Here is a 22,443-nt window from a genome sequence, read left to right on the forward strand (position 1 = left end):
GAAGACGCAGCTTTCTAATTCAGATGTATACCTCCATGCAAAATAGTGTGTACACATTTGTTATTCCAATAAAGCCAGTGTGCATTCAAATGTTTGTTTTTATTTATCGTTGGAAATTGTTTCTATTTAGTGACTGAATATACTTAAGAAAAAAAACTAGAGGAAAGTGTGCTGGTTTTGTTAAAACTTTTTGCGCATGCGTAATACCCATCAGGAACCAAGGAACGATGGCTGCGGACAGTGCCTTGCTGGTGTCTCTGGTTGAAGAATTTGTTACTGGACTGCAAGACAGCAAGGCCAATGACACAGCTACTGGTAAAAGCTCTAAAAGGTTCTATTTCTCAAACAACCTCATGCAGGAACGTAATTGACAGTGTTGGCATACAATGACAGCTTCATTGATGCATCCGCTGCTCTACCCAGCATGTGCTAGCTATGTTAGCATACCATTGCAACATCCAGAGGGTGTTTTTAGGAGATACACCGCATGGTATAAAATCTACCAGAAATGACAATTGAATAATTTAGCGATACTTTGATTAATGACTTTACAAGATCGACTTGTATTACGCATCACTGTCAAATCAAATTGTAATATTTGAAAGCCTGCTTTTAGTTATATGGGGTGTTAGTTTCTGACAGGTTAACCTGTTGTCCCTATTGCCCTGTCCTGTCAATGAACCTTGAACCATGACCCCACTAGTAATGACTTTAACATATATGTTGTCTTGGCGAATGTCACGTCGCTTCGTTTTTTTTCTATTTTCTTCACAGGCGTTCAAGCTAAGAAGTTTACAATACTGCAGTTAGTGGAAGCACTTGGGTAAGATATGGCCTAATTACATCCATCCTCAACCCTGTCCAGCCTTTAAAACCGAAATACACAAAAACTTTGGACCAACTGCCCTGAACAATGGACAGCTGAGTCCTAAGCATTTAGGCTGGCTAATACCCATCAGGATTACATTATTCAAGTATATCTCAAATCCTGGTTACGTGGAAATGTTAAATACAACCCAGGAGACATACTTAAAGATAATCTAAAAGTTCCACCACATCACGTAGAGTGTGATTTTTCTGGTTTGCCTCTCTACCTCTTAAAATTAACTCTAGGTTATACTTTTTGAATTTTTACTTTGTATTGCAGTATTGCACGAGACTCGCTATGTCAATAAAGAGTGATTTTCTTCTCCATGTACAGCCCGAGTTTAACAAGCAACACTCCTCACACAAGAGCCAGAGGGGTTCAGCTGCTGTCCCTGGTCATTCAGCAGTGCTATGGAGACCTTTCAGAGAGTGAAGGTAGACGGCCATAGAGGTTCAATGCACATTGTGTTTTTATACACAAAGAAGGAAAGTAAAAAAGTAAATTGTTGTACCTCGGTCTTGGTGAGCTTGGACTCACTCACTGGGCCATCTGACCAACCAATCAGAAAGCTTTATTAATATGTGTAACAATATATTAATTAAGAATTATCTGGCTTCTTCGACATCTATCTATCTATCTATCTATCTATCTATCTATCTATCTATCTATCTATCTATCTATCTATCTATCAAGCCAAATAGTGAACAATAGCTACCTAAAGGCATTGGGAATCGTTCAGTTCCAGTAATTTACAATTATTTTCTATTTCTAACAATTTTACTATGTATTCATTTTCCGTTTTCAGTGGAAGTGCTCATTGCTTTCTATGAAAACAGACTGAAGGACCACTATGTTATTATACCCTTTGTCTTACAAGGGCTGAAGGCTTTGGTGAGTGGATTGTCGCTTTTCTCTTGAAATCAAGAGAACGCATATCTTGTCTTCCTTACATTAGCATGTTGCTATTGGAGGGACCTCTACACTGTCAGTTGTGGTAACCATGTTATGTGTGCTTTCCCAGACCAAAAGCTCACTGTTGCCCGCTGGTTCTGCAGTGTCCATGCTACGGTCTCTGTTCCAGGATACTCATGTCCAAGTAAGTCTGCATTGTCCTTTTGTTGCATTGTTAATTTACACATCCGTTAAAGTTCTTCATTGCTCCTTGTGTGTCAAAAAAAGGTTGATGTTTGTATTGATTCTCTATATATTTATTCCTCGATCTTTTAAAAAGATTAATAATTATATATATAGAGATAAGCCATGGAAGTTAAAGGAAAAGGTTGTTTCATAATAAATACTTACATAAATACCGAAATAAATGTTCAACTAGGTAGTTGTACTAAAGTGTGTGTGTGTGTGTGTGTGTGTGTGTGTGTGTGTGTGTGTGTGTGTGTGTGTGTGTGTGTGTGTGTGTGTGTGTGTGTGTGTGTGTGTGTGTGTGTGTGTGTGTGTGTGTGTGTTAGTCCCTGATGCTGGCAGAGCGAGCCACTGTGTACAACATGCTCCTAAACCTCATGGAGTCCAGAGAAGCAGGTGAGATGAGACCGACTGTATCAACTCTCTCCTCCTTGTCACATTGAGATGTCTGTTAAACAGTTTGAACTGTTCACCTGTTCGTTCTATTCACCAGAACTCAAAGGTTTGGGGGCAGACTTTGTGTTCGGTTTCGTCCAATCAATGGATGGCGAGAGAGACCCCAGGAATCTTGTATTGGCCTTTCAGATCGCCAACAACATCATCCATAGAGGCTACGATTTGGGTGAGCAGACACACGTACACGCACACGCGCACACACACACGCACACACACCCCCTTGCCTTCCACAGTTGGACGTCATTTCATAGTAATTCAGACGTTAATCCCCTCTGTCTTTATGTTTGCCGTCGGTAGGTAAATTCGCAGAGGAGCTCTTTGAGGTGACGTCCTGCTATTTCCCTGTCGACTTCAGCCCTGTGAGTCCCTGTTTGTTCAGCTGCCACACACACACCGAAGAACAAGATGAAACCCAATAAACCTAGCAGACACTAATGTCATCCCAGACTTCCTGTGGCCTTGCCCGACCCCGACCGGCGGGGGGGGGGGGGAAACAATAACACAGGGGAGTGTCAATATGAGTCTGGGAGCAGACGGCTGGCCCACGTCACAGAGCCAACAGACCGGCATCATACTCCGCCGTCCTAGTTCAGAGGGCTAATGGGATAAATCTGCACAGGAAATGTCGTCTGTTTGCTCGTGCGTTTGCTTTGTCTCTGCCGCCGTGACGGGGTCGCTGTGAGGGCGGTTTGCAAAAACCAGACAAAAGCCGTAGTGGCTCATGACCGTGTTTATCTCAACAGGCAACTGGCATACGGTTGGAGTAGTTAATGGAGCCTGGTTGTTTGGTATCAGTTTGGTTATGCGTGCTGTCGCCGTGCATGGTTGACTCCGCCGGCGGTGTGGGAATGTGTGTATGAATGGATGTAAGTCGCTTCGGATAAAAGTGTCTTGATAAATGTAAATGTTACCAAGTTCGGCTTTAAGTCGGTGTAGAACATATAATAATGATATTATTTTGTTTTAAATGCTGAATAATAATGCAGATGTTAGTTAATGCAGATACAAAATGGATATCTTGAAATGATGGCATATAGCTTAAGATGTTCTTTCTTTCTGTAAATGATGATGCTCCACAATTATGTGATGAAAATGATTTAGTTTGAAGTAGGGGAGCTTATCTTGGCAACTAGGCCCCTTGCCTTATTTCATCAGGATATATCTTTACGACTTCCCCCGCCCTCCATCTCAAGGAACCCGTATTGTTTATTTTACGAAACTAACAAGTATTCTCTTTTCCATGTCTGTGACCCCTGACCGCTGACCCCTGACCCCTAGCCGCCTAATGACCCCCATGGCATCACTCAGGAAACGCTGATCCTTTCTCTGAGGGCTGTGCTCGCTGGAACTCCCCGCTTTGCTGAGGTACTTCAAAACACTCCTTCTACTTCTAGTACCATAATTGTTATGCTACTTTGGGATTTGTTTCTTTAATTTCCGTCGCTATTCAATAGATTCATGTTATGTCGGTGCCTTTGTACGATAACATGGGATTACACCTTATTAATCCCCCAAAAAATAATTTCAGTTGTCACAAATGCAACAAGAACAGTTCAAAGTAAGAGAAGGCGACATAAGAATACAAATATTTTTTTAATCTACCATATTGAAATACATAATTCTATAGCTAGTTTGCAATAGATTTGGTCCGGCAGACATGAAAATGTTATTCAGCAAGACTTGTGCAATGTTGATATTGGAGTCATCCCGTGTTATGATCCTAAATAGCTTTACTAATTAAATTCTCTAACAAACGGCTGATCTGATTTAGAAATGTTTCTTTTGGAAATGGGAATACCTTTTGATAAGACCTACATTCCCCATCAGTATCACTTCAAACATTGAATGTTCATTTTGTTGCACCTCTTGACCTACAAGTAGTTCAACTCCTTGTCTGTTTCTGACCTCTGGTAGTTCCTCCTGCCCCTCATCATCGAGAAGCTGGACTCAGATATTCAGAGTGCTAAGATTGATTCGCTTCAGACCCTCGTAAGTGAAGTCCTCTTAATTTCCATTTCACATCGCTATCTCATATGCACTCACATTACTTTATTATTCCCAAACGTTTGCTGGGTAGAAGGAATTTGAATCCTACATTAAATAGCAAATGTCTATCTATAGGTTGTCTCCCACAATGCATTCTAGGTTTGAGAACTAAAGATTGAATGTGAAACGCCTGTTGATTAGTAGACCAGCATCCCAAGGCTGCAGCTTCATTTTTAAGTGGTAGTTTAACGTTGTGGGCACGAAAAAAGTCATTAAATTGTGACGGAAATGAATGTGGAACAATGGCGTGGTCAGACAGTGTGGTTTCTTTTTCCCTTCCAGACCGCGTGCTTGTCTACATACGAACACAAGGACCTTGCAGAATTCCTCTCTGGGCTTTGGACCTCCATACGCAGAGAGGTACGTTTTAGAGTAGTTGATATTGGCATAGAGGTTTGTGCAAACCAACGACAAATACAACACGCAAGCACAGGTGATTCAAGACTTTTTGATGCTTTGTTTGACTTATATATTTGTATCGTACTGTCTGAAGTATCTCTTATTATATAGTCGTACACATGTAACTGTTTTATTTTTATTTTTTTATCTCACTTAGTCCTGAAAGAGGCATCTGAACTATTCAGAACTAAGGCTATCTAACTAAAATAATGTGAGGATAACTAAACATATCCGAATCAAGGCTAGGTAACTAAGCTGATCTTAATCAAGGAGAGCTAACTGAGCTGATGCTCTTTTTCCTGGATGCTCAGGTCTTCCAAACGGCGAGTGAGCGCGTGGAAGGTGCTGGCTTGGCCGCCCTCACGGCTCTGACCTCCTGTCTTTCTCGCGCCATCCTCAGCTCCGACTCTGAAGACTCCCTCAACGCCTTCCTGGACGTGGTCCTCAAAGGTATGCTCTCCATCAAGAGCATGTTCAGCTGTCAAGTCATGCGTCATTATTCTACCTCTCTCCCTTTCTGCATCTCTGTTAATTTTGAACCCTTTTTATATGTGGTTGTTTTCCTTGTGAAGCCCTTTTGCTATTGCGGTTTTGCACCAAAATGAGAATCATGATTGGTTAACTCTTAATTGGTTCCTTTTTAATTGGGCAACTATGAGTTGTGCTCATAGTAGTACAAATGTTTTGTGCCTCTGTAATCCAATTCGCTACAGCCTGCCCTCCACTGTTAATCCCAACCAAATGGAGGATTTGTGTACGCTGTTCTCTGTGTCCTCAGACTGCCAGCATCACCTCTGTGAGCCAGACCTGAAGCTGGTGTGGCCCAGTGCCAAGCTCCTTCAGGCTGCCTGTAGCGCCTCCTACAGGGCAAGTCATATAGTGGCAGCCGTCGTCATACCTGGTCTCGTGGAGCAGTACAACAGCAGGACTCAGGTATGTCAGGAAAATGTGTGTGATTGTGGATGGATAGATCGATAGAGGAATTTTTCTCACTTCAATATCCATTTAGTGTGCCCACAGGCGTACTATCCTAGAGGTGTTGCAGGGATTCATCCACACGGTGAAAAACACCAGCCAGTCAGAAGACGACGGTGAGTCCACAACTACGCTCGTCTGAAACCGGCTCGAGGTCATACACATCTTACAGGAACAGACTAGGTGTCAGAAAAACCTTCCTAGACAGGCTTTTGTAGACGGATTTCTCATTAGTGCAATGCATTTTTCTAAGGCAAATATTTCCGACCTACTCAGACGAGATCAACGGCAAAACACTCTTTGAAAAAGGGTTAGCCTTCACAACCCTTCATAACCAGAACTCAAGAGGCACTGCCTACCCCGCCATGCCTCAAGTTGGAGTCATGTTGCTCCCCTCACTCATCCCCTCCCACCACCCTCTCCCACAGGTCAGAATGTGCTGTTGGCCCAACGGGACTCTCTGTGTGCTGTGGTGTTTTCTGCGCTGGCGGAGAACAACTCTGACCTCCAGGTCACGTCCATGCGGGTCCTCTCTGCTCTGGGACAGCAGAACGGTAGTTACACACTAAACACTGTATGCGTGCATCTACAGAATCAACAAATGCTACTATCTTCGAAAACAGGGTATGAACAAAAATTTGGGCGAATACAATGATTGTAACAATGGTTACTGCTCCAATCAGTTTGACTCGGGCCAGGCAAGGCTGCCTAAATCAGCCATCAACCCCACACACTCAACAATGATCTAGTGGATATATTGTTAAACTTCGAATGGTTGGCGTTTATTAAATCTTTAGATCTGTTGCTAGACATCAAAGCAGGGAGACGCAAGCACATCATTATTTGCGTTTAAATGTACCTTGCCATAATTGGGCCTCTGGGAAGTGACAGCACTACATCAGCTTTGAAACGAGTTTTCTCCCATGAAGACCTTCTGACCTTCTTGTTCCCCCCTTCATGTGATGTGTCTCTCTACCGCTCCAAGGTCTGCTGTTGGAGAGTGACGTGGAGCGGGCGGTGGATCATCTGAACAGGCTCATCCTGGAGGAGGACGACAGCAAAGTCAGGTTAGATGAGGGGCAGTCCACTCACACGTTCAGGCAGAACAAATCCAAAATATCATTTCTCATAGCTACAACATGTGGATTTATACAGTTAAATTAATAGACAGGCAGGACACTTTAATAAGATAATATAAGATAACTGCGGTTACAGTCATAGCATTCAGCTTTAGGGTGTGTATCCTTTTTTTGGCTTTCAGTTCTTCCTTTTACAGATGAACTGAGATTTGATATCAAATGACGCTTTAAACCACATCTTTTCCATGCCTGAGCGAGCTTCTATCTGTCTGTCCATCCAGTGTCTCCGTCATCGTATGTGCCGAATCTCTGTCCCGACTGCACCCAACAGTATTTATCACCAAAATGGTCCCAACACTCAAACAGGAGATCTTCTCTGGTAAGCTCTTGGTTCTGGCCTATAGCAGAGGTCCATCCAAATGGTAACCGCCAAGTTGTGCAAGGCAAATGGCAGGAACAGCGCCATCCCTGGTGGAACACGAGACATAGTCATCACTGTATCAGACTAAAGTAGAAGTGCTGAGTTTCATCCATAGTGACTTGCAGTGAAATGAGATGCAGGTACCCAGATTACATTGATTAACAGCTGGATCCAAGATCACGTATTGTTAACTAGTATACATTTTCACATTAAATATCTTCCACTCTGTTGTGCCTCAGAGCCCATGGTCCAAGGCGACGGTTGCACGCCATCAAATGAGAGCTCCCAGCATGCAGTGCGTCAGCGGTGTGTGTCCGCCCTGGCGGCCGTCTCCACCCAACCAAGCGTTGTCCGGGAAAGTGCGCCTGTCCTCCTTGAGGTCCTCAAGTCAGCACACACAGGCAAGCTGTTAAGTCTCTCGCTCTCTCTCTCTCTCTCTCGCACTCTCTCTCTCTCTCGCACTCTCTCTCTCTCTCTCTCTCGCTCTCGCTCTCGCTCTCGCTCTCTCTCTCTCGCGCTCTCTCTCGCGCTCTCTCTCGCGCTCGCGCTCTCGCTCTCTCTCTCTCTCTCTCTCTCTTTCTTTCTCTCTTTCTTTCTTTCTTTCTTTCTTTCTTTCTTTCTTTCTTTCTTTCTTTCTTTCTTTCTTTCTTTCTTTCTTTCTTTCTTTCTTTCTTTCTTTCTTTCTTTCTTTCTTTCTTTCTTTCTTTCTTTCTTTCTCTCTCGCTCTCTCGACCAGCTGGTGTATAACAAGTACTTTGTGGCCTATATGATGTAAAATAATTTTTAGCATTTATCTATGCATAGTTTCAATGATAGTATGTCTAATATACTGTTGATAATGTCTACCCCAACTCTTCATAATGATATTCTGTCTATAGAATACAATTATTTAGATTAAAATAAAACATTGATCTCTGTTGTGACGCCCACATTTCTCATCCTGGATGAATAAATGAAGGGTCTGTCTAATGTCACTGCAGGCAGTGGGGGCTTCTCTGTGGACGAGGTGGTGGCCGTGTGCTTCAGCCTCCAGAGGATAGCCGACCAGGCGCTAGACTCTGAGGAGACTGGGCGCTTCTTTCATGACATCATCATCCCGCGACTGCTGACTCTGGCTCTACAGGCAGCGCTTCAAGGCAAGCAAAAGGGATTTTTTGCCATGAAATTACAGAATATGAGGCTATTTGGAATTGACTGTATTCCAAACCTTTCATCTGCATCTCTCAACTGTTAAAACGCATTGCTGGTTTAAGGATTTAAACCAGCAACCCTCCTTTCTCAAGCCATCAGCAATGATAAGATCCTTAATACAATTTAATTTAAAAATAGATTTAAGATGGTGTTGTTTTTACACACATTTGATTGAAATTGGGTGTACGTTTTGACAGGTGAGGGGTCTCCTGGGAATCGTAGTCCCCTGGTGGAGGAGGCGGTCCTGTCTGCCATGGTGGGAGTCATCAGCAGCGCCTGTGCTAAACTACAACCTGAGTCAGTAATACTCTATACACTCCTGGAACCTCAAATCAACCCGATAAGACATGTTAAAGAAATGTCAATAGTAAGGCGCTTTTGGTCAGACCTATTTCAGTCTATAGAGTAAACCTTATCGACCCACATTCTACCTATTAGTTTTCTGAAAAATACGAGAAAAATTATTTGGAACAAAATGCAGTGAAAAATGTACCTAGCAAAGCACTGAAAGTATTAATTTGATGTAAACCCACAATAACCTAAAAGTAAAAAGTTCAAAATTGTTTGGTCTTATTTTATACACTATATAAAAACATATACACTTACGCATAGTCACATTATTATCGTAGATGTCAATAAATTATATGATCGACATATGTCGTCAATAACCTCACAGTAAGAACGGATATCATCTCATATCCGTTGCCCTCCCCCAGCCTCATTGTCGGTTGTCTCGTGAAGTCACACTGTGGTAGAGTTTGGTAAGGCTGATGTGGTTTCCTGTTTATCATCAGGCTGGCCGGGAAATTGGCTTCCAGGGCGGTATCTCTATTCCTGGAAGATGATGTCTCCTTCCTGCCTGACAACTCCCTCCCTCCACACATCCAGCTGCTTAAGGTCAGAACGATTCACAATGTCTGGGTCCACGTAGGTCGTTTACCTGTCTTCAATGAGTGTACACTGTAGGTTGGTCTGTGTTACTTGTCGAAAACAAACCCTTTTTTTTTACAAAGTGACACTATCAAAAGTCGGTAGTTGGGAGGATGTTGTCCTTCATACACAGCCTAGCACCATTTGATTTGATTAATTTATTTCTTTGTATTGTTTAATGTAGAACTTTTGAGACGGAAATACATTTATTCCTAGTTCAATACTCTCAAACAGGGAAACTCTCGATTCTTTATTGAGTTAGCAATGCAAAGGAAAAAAAAATCGTTCCTCAGATTCCCTTCAAGTATATCAATAATCCATTGTTGTCTCTGATGCGGCTTTCCGCTCACTTCAGTTGTCATTAGCATCTTAACCTACTGGAGACCTTCACTCTGTTTCTCTGCTGCTCCAACAGCAGGGGGGGTCCTGGAGTCGCTCCCAGACGGTGTGTCTGCTCATGGCCTGCGTGTGTTCCCTGCCTCGCAGCGTAAGTCCACCTTAACACTTCACGACGCAAACGATGACTGCTTTCAAAATGGTGATCCACACAGTTCCGTTGCAAGTATCCATGTAAACATATCTCGAGAAGATTGTTTAACTCATGTTGTCTATCTACCAAGAAAATGAGGATATTGCCGGTTCAAAACTATAAACGTAACGTACGTGTGTTCATGGTCCTCTGCACACCCGTTACGTTGCTGTTGTCTAATGCTTCCATCTTGAGCAGGTCACCATTGAAAACGTTTGTTCAATCCAAAAGAGAGCAACGGTTTACACCAGAACCCTACACCATGCGGGCTGCAGCTAACGAGCGTATGGCTGACCCATCATCCAGGTGGAGGTGCCCCAGGTGGAGCGACTGATGGAGCAGCTGGAGGAGCTGAGCATCACCTCTGGCCACGTCCCGTCCTACACCTCCGCCGCCAAGTGCTACGCCGGCCTGGTCAACAAGAGGCCCGCGGGTCAGTTCAGTGGGCTCACACCGGCACACTAGGCCGGAGGAACACAACCGTACACAATGTTGGATTCGACCGTCTCTCAACAGTTAAACTCTCAACTGGTTTAGCCAGCTCTCATTATGTATGCTTTTATGCTGTGTTTGGATGATATCTTTGCAGGATAGTTCCAGGGGAATACTGTATCCAAATCTTTTTTGTATTTCGACTTAGGTTGTCTATAGTTTTCCGGTTGATTGTGTTTTTCAGGGGATTCTCTTAATGCCTTGATCCAGCGCAGCACCAAGAGAGTGTCCAGTGAGTTGGACTCCCCGGCTTCTCCTCACCGCACCCAGGCCTTCACCCTGCTGCTCTGGGTAAGACGTCCACCAGCTCCACTCTTCAACCAACAACCACGTGTTGCTTCAATAGTAGGAAGGAAGGACGATTCCAGAGGCTCAATGGTCCATCGTCTTTGATCCGATCAGACCAGAGATGGTCCATCGGCTTTGATCCGATCAGACCATCTAATAGGTCTGTGATTATCCAGTAAATTGTCCTCTTTGTCTTCAGCTGGCCAAGGGCCTGCTGCTCAGATACCACCCTCTCTCTACGGCACTGACGGACAAGGTAAGACACAACAGACATGTACACACAGTGTTGTAGTAGTAGTATTATTTATCCCAGATTTCGTCTATGATTATTAGAATCCTGTCTAATCTTAATGATTAAATAATAATTCAATTTTTATCTCATTCTGGTGACATGCAAACAATGTGCATGCTCTGTCCATCTTGACATTCCCAAATCTAAACTTAAAATCCCAACACAACAAACTGATTGGTGTGCATTGCCCCCCCAAACAATAATATCCCCCAAGAGACACACACATGTGGGCAGTCTTAAAGCGTGTGTGTGTGTGTGTTTGTGTGTGTGTGTGTGTGTGTGTGCGCAGCTCTTCGCCCTGCTGGGGGACCCGGAGCTGGGGCCCATGGTGGGCGACGGCTTCTCCCTGCTCATGAGCGACTCGGCCGACGTCCTGAACCGCGGTTGCCACGCCGACGTGCGCATCATGTACCGCCAGCGCTTCTTCACCGAGAACTCGGCCAAGCTGTTGCAGGGGTTCGACTCCGCCGCGCCAGGTACACGTGGTAGCACAAACTGCTCTAGCTTTGTACATTTGAATTAGGGCTGAACGATTTGGGGAAATAATCTAATTGTGATCATTTCGACCAATAATGCGATTGTGATTTATCACGCGATTATTTAATTATTTAACACAACAATGGAAGCAATCAACATATAAACTGCTCTTTCCTTTAGGCCAGGCCTATATTTTGAGGTGAATTAAAAATTGATTATACCTTTTAATCGCAGCCTTTGATATTTGCAAATGTCGGTTTGATTTTGATTAATCGTTCAGCCCTAACTTGAATCTATGAAATGTAACCATCTGTTTTTCCTTCAATAGACACAAAGTCATCCTACTTGAAAGCCCTGTGTCACCTGGTCAGCAGCCTGCCCAAAGAGGTTCAGCTCACCGAGTTACCAGCGGTGAGTAGAACGCATGGGACCATGGAGGGACTTCAAGAAGGGGAGTCGGCTAGCGACGTCAGTACCAATGGCTTTGACTCATTCTTAAACATAACCAGAGGACTGAAAAATAAGGAATGGATGTTTCTTAGTCAAATGATTCTGATCAATCTACAAAAGGACCTTGACCAGGCTAGGGAACTCTGTCTCAGCCTCATCGTAAGGCTTGACTATGGTCCTCACTATCTCTATCTCGCGCTGCTCTCTTTCTGCGTTATCCCTGACGTGGTTGATTCATTCAACCTTGGTAGGATATGTGTGGTTCCCCATTGGTTCCTGCAGAGGGCGCTGTTTCCCCTGATATTGAACGGTAACCACGGTATCCTTCCAGCTCCTCTCCCTGCTGCTGGAGGCGTTGTCGTGTCCGGACCAGGTGGTCCAGCTGTCCACCCTGTCCTGCCTGGTGCCCGTCCTCACTGAGCCTCCCCCCGCCCTCATCCAGCAGCTGGAGGCCCTGGTCAGCCGGCTGCTGGCCCTCACCTGCAGCCCCACCATGGTCAGTAGTGGGTGGTGCGTCAAGGACGAGGGCGCACTAGGTTCAAGAGGAGCTTTGAATTATCAATGCTGAGTGCCCCCACTCTTGCAAAAGTGATTGTATGTCATTGTAATGAGTTCTTTATCTGCTTCCTCTCTCTTTATCCCTTCATCTTTTATCTCTTCCTCTATGCTTTTTTCCTGTATCTTTTGTGTGTTTTTTCTTTCTCCCAGACTGTAAGGATAGAGTCATTGCGGTGTCTCCATGCCATGTCGCGCTTCCCTGAGCACGAGGTAAATCAATCATTTATACTGACCCTGTTAGCCGTGAGTGTGGGTGTAGTCCAGGTGGTGACCCTAGGTCTGTGTGAGCCCTGTTTAACCATGTGGGTGTAGTCCAGGTGGTGACCCTAGGTCAGTGAGCCCTGTTTAACCATGTGGGTGTAGTCCAGGTGGTGACCCTAGGTCAGTGAGCCCTGTTTAACCATGTGGGTGGGTTCAAGGTAATGCTTTTAGCTCTGTGTTCAGTGTAGTTGTGTGTTCCAGGTGATACCTTTTTAGCTCTGTTTTTAAGTGTGGTTGTGTTCCAGGTGATACCTTTTAAGCTCTGTTTTTAAGTGTGGTTGTGTTCCAGGTGATACAGTTTAGCTCTGTTTTTAAGTGTGGTTGTGTTCCAGGTGATACCTTTTAAGCTCTGTTTTTAAGTGTGGTTGAGTTCCAGGTGATACAGTTCAGCTCTGTTTTTAAGTGTGGTTGTGTTCCAGGTGATACCTTTTTAGCTGTTTTTAAGTGTGGTTGTGTTCCAGGTGATACCTTTTTAGCTCTGTTTTTAAGTGTGGTTGTGTTCCAGGTGATACCTTTTTAGCTCTGTTTTTAAGTGTGGTTGTGTTCCAGGTGATCCCGCTGCGGGCCCGAGTTCTGCGGGCACTGGCCAAGCCTCTGGACGACAGAAAGAGGCTGGTGAGGAGCGTGGCTGTGCAGGCTCGAGCAGATTGGTGAGGCCAACGTCACAACTAAGGAATACACTTAAGGGTTACTTTAAGCGTGATTTTCAATCAGGTGCATTGGAAGTATTAAATACAGCTTTTATCTATGTGCTCATTAGGTTCCTCTTGGGAAGCCCAGGTGGGAGGTGATCTTCATGGTGAAAGGAAGTGGCGAGAGAACTTCACGATAAGAGTCCCAGAAACAAGACTGAATTCCATTCACCAAGGCCTTCAACTGGGAGAACACACCCAAAAGTGATTTTCACTCCAAACGTTTTCAAATCTATAAATCTATCTCCGTAGGTTGTTAACTCCTTCTTTACTATTATTATTTGCCGTTATTTATCACGCACAATTGAGAAGATTGTGGCAATGTTCACGTTGTCATGATGCTCAAAATCGGAGGGAGATTTAAATGAAGATTATGAAATGTATTTGGCAGACATAGATTGAGTCCATCCCAAGTAGCCGTTATTACTTGGTTTACAATCGTTATGTGCCATTATGTAAGGGGAGCAGAGCAGCAAGATAAACTGAATGACATGCTGCTCCAGAAATATGCCCCTTTGCTCATGGGTAAAAACATAAGACTGATCAATGAATGGATACAAAATAGAACGTAAAGTAGTAGTAAATTAAATATGAAATAGTACATTTGAACATGCGATTTAGATCCACACATGGCAGAGTTTAAAGGTTCTGGTTTGAAGAGAAACCGCACACACTGGGCATGTATGTGTAGGTCGAATAACAGCCAAGCATGAATAACTTGAACGTCTCAAAGGAGCACTTGAGGCAATGGCACAAAACAAGGCTCTTTAATATAACACGCATATTCTATCCCGCCAGACCCTCTGTGGTCTCAGTACACACGTCTTAAAAACCGTTAATGATTCATATCATAAATGCCAAACGGTGAGCACTTCAGTCAATCAATTTGATTACAAAAACATCTTTAATGTTTTTTTTTTTTTTCAAGCCAGCTGCAGTGCGTATATGTAAACCAAGTATTAACATTGAACAGATGCAAACAGGAAGTAGGATTCACCAGTGTTTGAAGAGATGAGGGTGAGGCGGCTCAATACGATTGCATTTCAATAAGGTCAGCTAACTGTGTACCTCACACTGAATAACGCCATGGATGTATGGATGATATTTAAAATGTTTGATTAACATGTTATTAAACTTTTTTTTTGTTATTGGTATAAAATGTTTTTCATTATAATTAAAGCTTAAATACACTTTAATCAATTGCACTCAAAAGTGAAGTTTTCCTTTATAAAAAAAAATCAATTAATTGAGAGCACAGCTCTCAATGGTTGATAAAACTACTTTCACTATGGCAACCAAGGGGAATACTCGCCATGCTGATATGCAGTTACTCCATTTATCAAAGTCCCCTTCAAGGCTGGCCATTTTCACAAGGCAAAGACTCATATTCACATCTAACAGGAACTCTAAACTACGCTGAAATGCATGTTTTACAACAATGGTCCTTGACTTGCATTGTAAAGCTCTAGCATTTGTTTTTTAACAAATATAATCACTCTGTAAGTATCATAGCATGGGTCACCGTTTGATCTTCAGAAAGGTCTTCCAGTTGACCTTTCTCAGAGCAGTCTCCACAGTTTTGCGGTAAGTCTTTTTGGCACCATGTAGATCCAAACCAGTGGTGGTCATGAACCCTAATGGCAGACGACCAATGTAACAATACAACTGCTTGCTTAGCAGGGTTGAGCCCAAATAAAAAAGTACAATTTTATGTTAATGGAACAAAGAATAAAGCTGGTGGACAAGCCAACTGGAAAGCACTGAAAGGTGCTCATTCCAGGTGTGAATGTAAAGAATAAATTAAAATTTAAACCTGATCCTTTTTAAAGAAAATAAGGTTTAGGGAACAGGATATAAAAGAAGGAAATGTGGGGCATCAAACTAAGCAAAAACCGACACAAATTTGACAAAACCATAAACGTCAAAATTCCCGCAGGAACCACCCGGGCGCACACCCAACATTCCTACTAGGTTTACTCTGAGAAACGACCTCCTCAAAACTAAACCTTGACTCCAACGTTTGGATCTCATTTAGACCGATGTAAAGGCGATAAGGAGGATGAAGAAGCCCTAACATGATGTACTGATGCAGCTTCAGAAGCAAAGGGGATCATCAGAATCCTTCTTCATCTGCAACTTGAGAGTCGGTTGCTGGTGTTGGACAGAAGCCAACTGAACAACATAAGTCAGAGAAAAGAAAACAAAGGAATGTATCTGGAAGTTCTCCTGTCCCCCATAAGTCAGTAAGATGATGGAGGTTCAGCTGGAGCCTGGACACGGCTAGATCTTGACGCAGAAACTATTGATCCATGAAGGGTCAGATAGCCATGGGGTCCTTCCTGGTGTACACGCAGTCCCATGTGATCCCGTCCCCAATGGGGGGGTGGCTGGAAGGCAGGAGCACCCGTGTCACCCAGTCACTAGAGAGGTGAGAAGACCTGTGTTAGGCCATTGATATTACATGTCATATGGTCGACACTTTAACAAACAAACCGCTTCCCCCAGCAGTGCTATGGCGATGCACTACCATTTCACATTATATAGACGTACTACTCTACTGTACTAACTTTGGACAAGGTTTTATAGCAATGGTCTTTCAGAGCACTGCTACTACGAAAATTTAAATAAATAAATCACTTTCCAAAAAGGAAGTTGACATTAGAGAAGCTCACCTGGGCTTCTCCACGCTAAACATGATCTTCCAGTTGGTTAATGGGCCGTGGTGGTATGGGTTTCTGAAGACCTGCATTCAAAAAAGGAGACAATAAATCAGCCAAGATACCACAGAATGGATGTTTTCTGGATGTCAGCATCATGATGGAGATATAGATATTAGATATCTATCCATCTATCTATGATAATGATAGCGGGGCGTAGACCCAGAAAGATAGAGATAGTAAGAGCCCTAGCGAGATAGAGTTACAGCTATAGAGATTGCTGGTAGATTAGAGGTAGAGAAAGCCAAATAGGCGAGCACCCAAGTGGACGAGAAGTTTAGAGTACATTTAGTGACTCTCCCTGAGCAACGGGTAGGCATCAGAGAAACACAGCGGCCACTGTATAATCCCGCCTACGGGACTCCAAACGCGTGCTAAAACCAGCAGTTCACTTAAACACACATTGGCCAGGGACCAGGATGTCACCTTGCCCAGCTCCCTGAGCCGCCGGATCTCCTTGCGGTTGATGTGGCGCTCCACGCTGGTCTCCCCTCTGCTGATGAGGATGCTGTGCCAGAGGGTCAGTGCCCCCAGCGCCACCGCCACCGAGCTGGGAGGAGGAGACATTACACCCCGACCCCACTTCACCACTACAACTGAGACTGCTGTTTACCACTCTGATCCAAAGAGACTAGCGCCGCGACCAACGATGGCTTTCATAGTGGAGGATTTTCCTCCGAATTGAATAATCATGTAGTCTATGTAATGATATAAGTAATAGCGGATGCCAAACACAAGGGTCCTGGCTGGTTTGTTTGCTTCATCGGACAAGCACCCGAGAAAAACGTAACTACTATATCAAGTATAAATTGTGTTTCGGTCGTGGGAGGGACCAGAGATCACCGGATGGATGATATTCAATATTGGGGGGCTCGAAGCGAGTACCTTTGGCTAAGAGTCAGCAGCCTATCCGCTAAACTATCCGGTCAAATTAAATGTAGCAAATTACTCATTACCTCACATTGCTCTAGTTTATATCCGCTGGTTAAACGGTGTAATTCTGGACAGGGTAAGATGTTAAAGACAAAGTGTGAAGAGTGGAGACGGTTCCTGACCTGGTGAGCACCCAGAGGAACACGATAGCCTTGTGAGCGGTGGTTTCTCTGAAGGTGAAGGACGGAGGGGAGGGCTTGAATAATTCCTACAAAAAAAAAAAGTTAAAGCGGTAAGCAAATTTCATACAACAGGGTTAATCATCTGTGTACTTACATCCACATTTAGTATGATAGATTGTTTATTCCCAGTGTGTTACAAGACTGTGTGGAAAGTCCCAACCACAACCATTGAACTCAACTCAATAAACAGGTCAGCCTAACAATGGTTTAGGCCCCACATCCAAATGATGGAACACAACTACTAATATGGGCAGAAAACACGATGGTAGCACCAGTGGAATCTCCAAACAGCCCATTAAATTGGTACTCCAGTTTATGTGTTTACCATCTGGCCGTCAATCAATGTTTAGATGAACCCACTCTCCTGAACTACGGTGAACACGAGACCAGCCAACACGAGACCAGCCAACAGATACTAGCGGCAGTCTCCCGTTTCACTTGCTGCCTTTGGCCATCCGAGCTTGTGCCGTTGATCTCCCTTTTTAATCGCTCTACACATCTCCCCGACTCTCCCCCTCGCGCTGTTCCCCTTTCCACCCCTTGAAGGTACAACCTAATATAGAGGAGGCACACCGCTAATGAGCCTTAACAAACCGCCCGCCTCCCGCCACCACACTCTGAATCAACATGTTCTGTGTCGTCTGGAATGCAGAGATATTCAGCACCTTCCGTCAGCGCATCGTATTCCCTGTTTTCCATTCTGTGTCGCTGTTGTTTGTGTGTGTGTGTGTGTGTGTGTGTGTGTCTGACGGTGTGTCCATGAAAAAGGAATTTAAAACTGGCCCCTTAAACCTAGCCCTGAAATAAAATCCATCTGAAGAAAGGAGGAAAGTGTAGTTACCCTGGCTTAAATGAAGAACTAACTTCAGGTTTAGTTAACCTATTCCTTGATTACCATTATCCTTTAACCCTATTGTTTGATAGTATTTCATGGTAAACAAAGAGGCCAGCTGTCCTTGTCAAGGTCACTTGAATATTAAATTAATTTGTTTTTACTTTAATCATTTATGTAAATCATTGACTGTAAAAACAATGGTAAAAGGCTAAACTAAAGTACAAAATGCATCACTTACTTTTTACTCACATTTTGTGATCAAGTCACTAAAACTAGTCTTATAACAATGTACTGTTGATAAGCCTCGACAAGCCATTCCAAAATCTACCGTCTACTGAGATCATCATGTATGGGCATGTCAGCCCAGATACATGATTGCTAGATGGATCAGGCTACCACCCTGAGAGAGGGAGGGGGTGAGGGACTCACCTCTATAGCGTTGTAGGCCTCCGTGAACATGTGCCTGGAGCTGACGCTGCAGTAGATGCAGGCCAGCATCATGTAGAGGCAGAAGGAGTAGAAGTAGCGGTGGTTGAGATGCCCAACACAGTTGTTCAGCCACGCTGTGGACACGGAGGGGTTAAGGAAAAACACCTAATCCACCAGGAGAAGGAAGCCGATTCGGAGAACTAATTGTTGTTGCCGAATCTTGAGGAAACCATAAGTCATGGAGGATCGGTGAAAACGTGTAACCAACTTAATATGAGGGCCGATAGTCACAAGGATACGACAGTGGTGGTCCATTTTCAGAATACACCTGTGATAAAAACAATAAATGCTTTCGTTAATAAAGAAACAAAGATAAAAAGCACCATACTTTTGTTCTGATACCTAGAAATAGGTTTTCTGTTGGAATCTACAGTATTGTCAGTTGTTTATGACCAAGTTGTACATCACTTTTTCTAACGCTCCCAATTTTTGTGATCGCCCCATAAAAATAAAAAGGGGTCTGCTAAATGTAAATGTTATTAACATGATTATCTCACTTCATATACAAATTTGCTGAAAGAACTGACAGTTGAGTTTACTCTCCGTCACTCAACCAAGAAGGCCTGATGCCAGACAGAAGTAGTGCATCCCAGAGCCAAACTGTGTTCATGGCTGTTTGAGGTGGACTTACGTGTTGCAGATGCTGCAGTGATGGGTCCTGGCTGGCTTTGGAACGATACACTTCTTACAGATGGACACCGCGGGGACGTCGCTTTTGTCCTGATGCCAAGAGAAGAAGACAAAGGGTGAGGATGTCTCGGTGTGATGTGGGGGGGGGGGGAAGGAGTTACAAGCCTCCGAGACATCTCATTAATCACGCTGTCCTGTCAAGCAGTCAATCAGTAACCAACACATCCAGTCTGAGTTTCAACAACATTCATAGCTACAGATGTGATGGTTTAATTTTTAATAAACAAGATACATACACTTCCGAACTACATGACTCATTGTTCATCATGATCAATTGTTAGGTTTCCAGTCTTATTTCACAGCCATATTGTATGGAGTCAAGCCACCTTTATGAACGATAAGAACATTTTAACTTCCTTGGATCACCTTTGGTGGCCGTCCCGGATGGGTCGTGGTGGCCTTGTAGTAGTGAAACACCACCATTACCAGCAGCCAGTGGCCGCAGAAGAGGTGCCAGACTATCCATGGGGCCGGGTAGGTGCTGAGGATGACGGGCAGCACGCACGTGTAGACGATGATCACCACCGAGGAGATCAACAGGACCACCAGACTGACAAAGGCCTGAGAGGAAGAGAGGGGAGGCAGAGAGGGGGAGAGGAGAAGAGGACGGGAGGAGGGGATGACAGGAGAGGAGCGGAGATGAGATGAGATGACCGAAGAGCAGAGGAGAGAAGAGGAGATGAAAGAAGAGCAGAGGAGATGAAAGAAGAGCAGATGAGAGGAGAGCAGAGGAGATGAGAGGAGAGCAGATGAGAGGAGAGCAGAGGAGATGAGAGGAGAGCAGATGAGAGGAGAGCAGAGGAGATGAGAGGAGAGCAGATGAGAGGAGAGGAGAGGAGCAGTGAGGGGAGTTGTGTTGAAGTGAGGTGTGGACAGTTCATGCAGGGGTGGTGGGGGTAGAGAGAAGAAGAAAGAAAGCGGAAAATCAAATCAACAACAAATTCAGTCTCATAGCAGCAAAGTCAAACAAAGCATAGTCCCTTCACACATGACTTGAAATGAATAAACAAACAACATCATGGAACTCACCACTCCAAACCAGCGGGTGACATTGTCAACGATCCAGTACACGGGCTCGAAGGCACAGTCCAGCAGTGTGTCCGAGTTGGTGAGGCTGTTGTAGTACAGGGAGCGGAGCAGCAGCTTGGCGTAGCTGCACAGCTCCCCCGCGCCGCCGCCGCCGCCCCAGCCCTGCTTGTGGCCGCGGCGCCACGCACGGCACCGCCGTAGCACCAGCCGCATGGCGCGGGAAAGCTTCCACGTCCAGCGGCCGCCGCTCAGACGCATGCCGCCTCCACCTCCTCCTCCTCCTCCTCCTCCTCCTCGACCGCTCCCACCTCCACCTGCCCTGCAGCCACCGACCTCTACGCACACACACACGCACAGCACCAGGGACCAGCAGTTACACAGGCAGGCCACGTAGAACAGCAGCTCCTCGTAGCGTAGCCTGATGGCCGGGGACGTCGACATTGTGGTTCTGGTTGTTCTTGTGGGGCTCGGGGGGGGGGGGGGGGGGGAAGTTTGGTTGCCTCACGTGTCGTTGTTAAAGTTGGTTAAAAACTCCAAAAGACAAACATAAAGGAGGGTTCCAAAAACCAGTGGAAGCACCGAATTGATCCAGAACCGAATCGAAGGGATTGACTCTGACCCTCTCTGACCAGCATCCGACAACACTAACAAAAACAAAACAGTGCAATCCAACCCGCACTCTATTGGACAGATGCCCGTCGTTAACATGCCAAGGGCTATCGGATGGTGATGACCTGATACCTGGCTTAGAATAAAGACATTTTCTAAGAACCTGACGGTGGTTGAGGCAGGAGTGGGTAACTTTATATATAAGGGCACACGCAGGAGGGGTGAGTTTCCTGACGAGGGAATGGGGTTGGTTATATGATCCGGGGGCCGGTATTTCGTGAAAGTGAGCGTATTGGTTACACAGGGTAAAAGGCATGGCTGGTATCCTGATCAACAGCAGCATTGGTGGTTCACTAAGATGTGTGACCCTTAAATAAAACAACAGAAGGGGTGGAGATTCCGATGGGTCTGTTTTGTTGTGAAAACCCAATTTCAAGTAAATGGGTTGGGTTGTTGATACTTCTGATGCACATTTCTATGATGAATTGATATAAAAAACATATTACAGCTTATTTTATTGTTATGGAGCATGGAAGGCATCTTTGACAAAGTTGCATAGATAAACCCTCGATGCACCTTAATAGCATGTATCTTATAGCTTCGGATACCATTATTTCTGTCTTGACCACATGATTAACGTTTGCAAAAACGAGTTGCCTCCGGACCTGCATTAATACAGGTCTTTATACCCAAACAAGTGTCAACACTGTAGTGCTGTGGTACTGAACGGCATTGCAAACTATGGAAACAAAATTGCCAGGCGTAAAGGTTAAATCGGATTGAGATCACTGTGTCAATGTAATAGGCTTTAATCTGTCCTCCTACACAAGGCATCCATGTCACCTGTGTTAACGGGGAATGAAACACGTTAAACATGATAGTTACATGATGTAACTGTAGGTGGCAGGGGCTCAATATGATGATCGTCGCACAATAGTGCTTGACTTTATTGTAATAACCTATTGGGGCGTGTGCAAGGGTCTTGGAGAACAAGCCTCATCTTGAATACAAATCTTTTCACTTTTTAGTATGATGTGTTTCTCGTTATAGTTCCTAGTCCTATCTAAATCAGCTTCTCAGTGCTATGCCAGCTGACTTGAAACAGGGAGGTCTGCGTGTGTGATAATCTACAGTTTAGCCATTACCATTGAACAGACAACATCGACATGGTATATGAAATACATGCGAAAGAAACAATCTGCTCGATTCAAACCCCTCACTTACCCTTTCAAGTGAAACGATTAAACCGGTTCACTAGCACATGATCAACTGGCTTCTGCAGCCTCCATTGGAGATGATGGTATAAATATTCATAGTGGTTCTTCCCTGTTCCGCGTGACACGCTCGTCGTTGAATCATGGGAAATTGTGTTTTTTTATCGTACGAAAACTCGAATGAACATATCCGTTTGGGTCGCA

General features: G+C 44.4%; 2 protein-coding genes across 4 annotated transcripts; one reads left to right on the forward strand and one right to left on the reverse strand.

The window, feature by feature from the left end:
• Nucleotides 1-206: 206 nt before the first annotated feature.
• On the forward strand, nt 207-14,737 carry mms19 (MMS19 homolog, cytosolic iron-sulfur assembly component). Of its 2 annotated transcripts, none has more exons than XM_030340561.1 (31): nt 207-315; nt 775-823; nt 1,202-1,302; nt 1,674-1,759; nt 1,890-1,964; nt 2,332-2,401; nt 2,499-2,627; nt 2,759-2,820; nt 3,740-3,826; nt 4,376-4,450; nt 4,790-4,867; nt 5,218-5,356; nt 5,685-5,839; nt 5,916-5,997; nt 6,310-6,435; nt 6,867-6,948; nt 7,242-7,339; nt 7,621-7,782; nt 8,362-8,517; nt 8,770-8,869; nt 9,367-9,469; nt 9,918-9,989; nt 10,338-10,464; nt 10,708-10,814; nt 11,011-11,067; nt 11,393-11,579; nt 11,909-11,991; nt 12,362-12,526; nt 12,739-12,798; nt 13,399-13,499; nt 13,610-14,737. In XM_030340561.1, exons 1-31 carry the CDS (start codon nt 228-230, stop codon nt 13,638-13,640), a joined length of 3,093 nt encoding a protein of 1,030 aa, XP_030196421.1. In that variant the 5' UTR covers nt 207-227; the 3' UTR covers nt 13,641-14,737. The 2 variants fall into 2 exon arrangements, with proteins under 2 accessions (XP_030196421.1, XP_030196422.1); XM_030340562.1 differs by having other exon boundaries at nt 9,921-9,989.
• Nucleotides 14,427-22,386, reverse strand: zdhhc16b (zDHHC palmitoyltransferase 16b). 2 transcript variants are annotated; one of them, XM_030340565.1, is made up of 10 exons: nt 22,250-22,386; nt 20,417-20,751; nt 19,754-19,948; nt 19,329-19,417; nt 18,937-18,965; nt 18,638-18,771; nt 17,314-17,399; nt 16,685-16,808; nt 16,214-16,284; nt 14,427-15,961 (listed from the first exon to the last, which is right to left on the reverse strand). In XM_030340565.1, exons 2-10 carry the CDS (start codon nt 20,672-20,674, stop codon nt 15,859-15,861), a joined length of 1,089 nt encoding a protein of 362 aa, XP_030196425.1. In that variant the 5' UTR covers nt 20,675-20,751; nt 22,250-22,386; the 3' UTR covers nt 14,427-15,858. The 2 variants fall into 2 exon arrangements, with proteins under 2 accessions (XP_030196425.1, XP_030196424.1); XM_030340564.1 differs by having other exon boundaries at nt 14,427-15,979.
• Between the last annotated feature and the right edge of the window lie 57 nt (nt 22,387-22,443).

Source organism: Gadus morhua, chromosome 18, assembly GCF_902167405.1.
Source record: "Gadus morhua chromosome 18, gadMor3.0, whole genome shotgun sequence".
NCBI lineage: Eukaryota > Metazoa > Chordata > Actinopteri > Gadiformes > Gadidae > Gadus > Gadus morhua.

Coding starts and splice junctions, on each gene's coding strand:
- mms19 (XM_030340561.1), top strand. CDS start 228: ATGGCTGCGGACAGTGCCTTGCTGGTGTCTCTGGTTGAAGAATTTGTT. Junction 5,357..5,684: donor CCTGGACGTGGTCCTCAAAG/GTATGCTCTCCA, acceptor CTGTGTCCTCAG/ACTGCCAGCATCACCTCTGT. Junction 8,518..8,769: donor TCTACAGGCAGCGCTTCAAG/GCAAGCAAAAGG, acceptor ACGTTTTGACAG/GTGAGGGGTCTCCTGGGAAT.
- zdhhc16b (XM_030340564.1), bottom strand. CDS start 20,674: ATGCGTCTGAGCGGCGGCCGCTGGACGTGGAAGCTTTCCCGCGCCATG. Junction 18,966..19,328: donor CACTGCAGCATCTGCAACAC/GTAAGTCCACCT, acceptor TTTTTATCACAG/GTGTATTCTGAAAATGGACC. Junction 17,400..18,637: donor AGGCCTACAACGCTATAGAG/GTGAGTCCCTCA, acceptor TTTTTTTTGTAG/GAATTATTCAAGCCCTCCCC.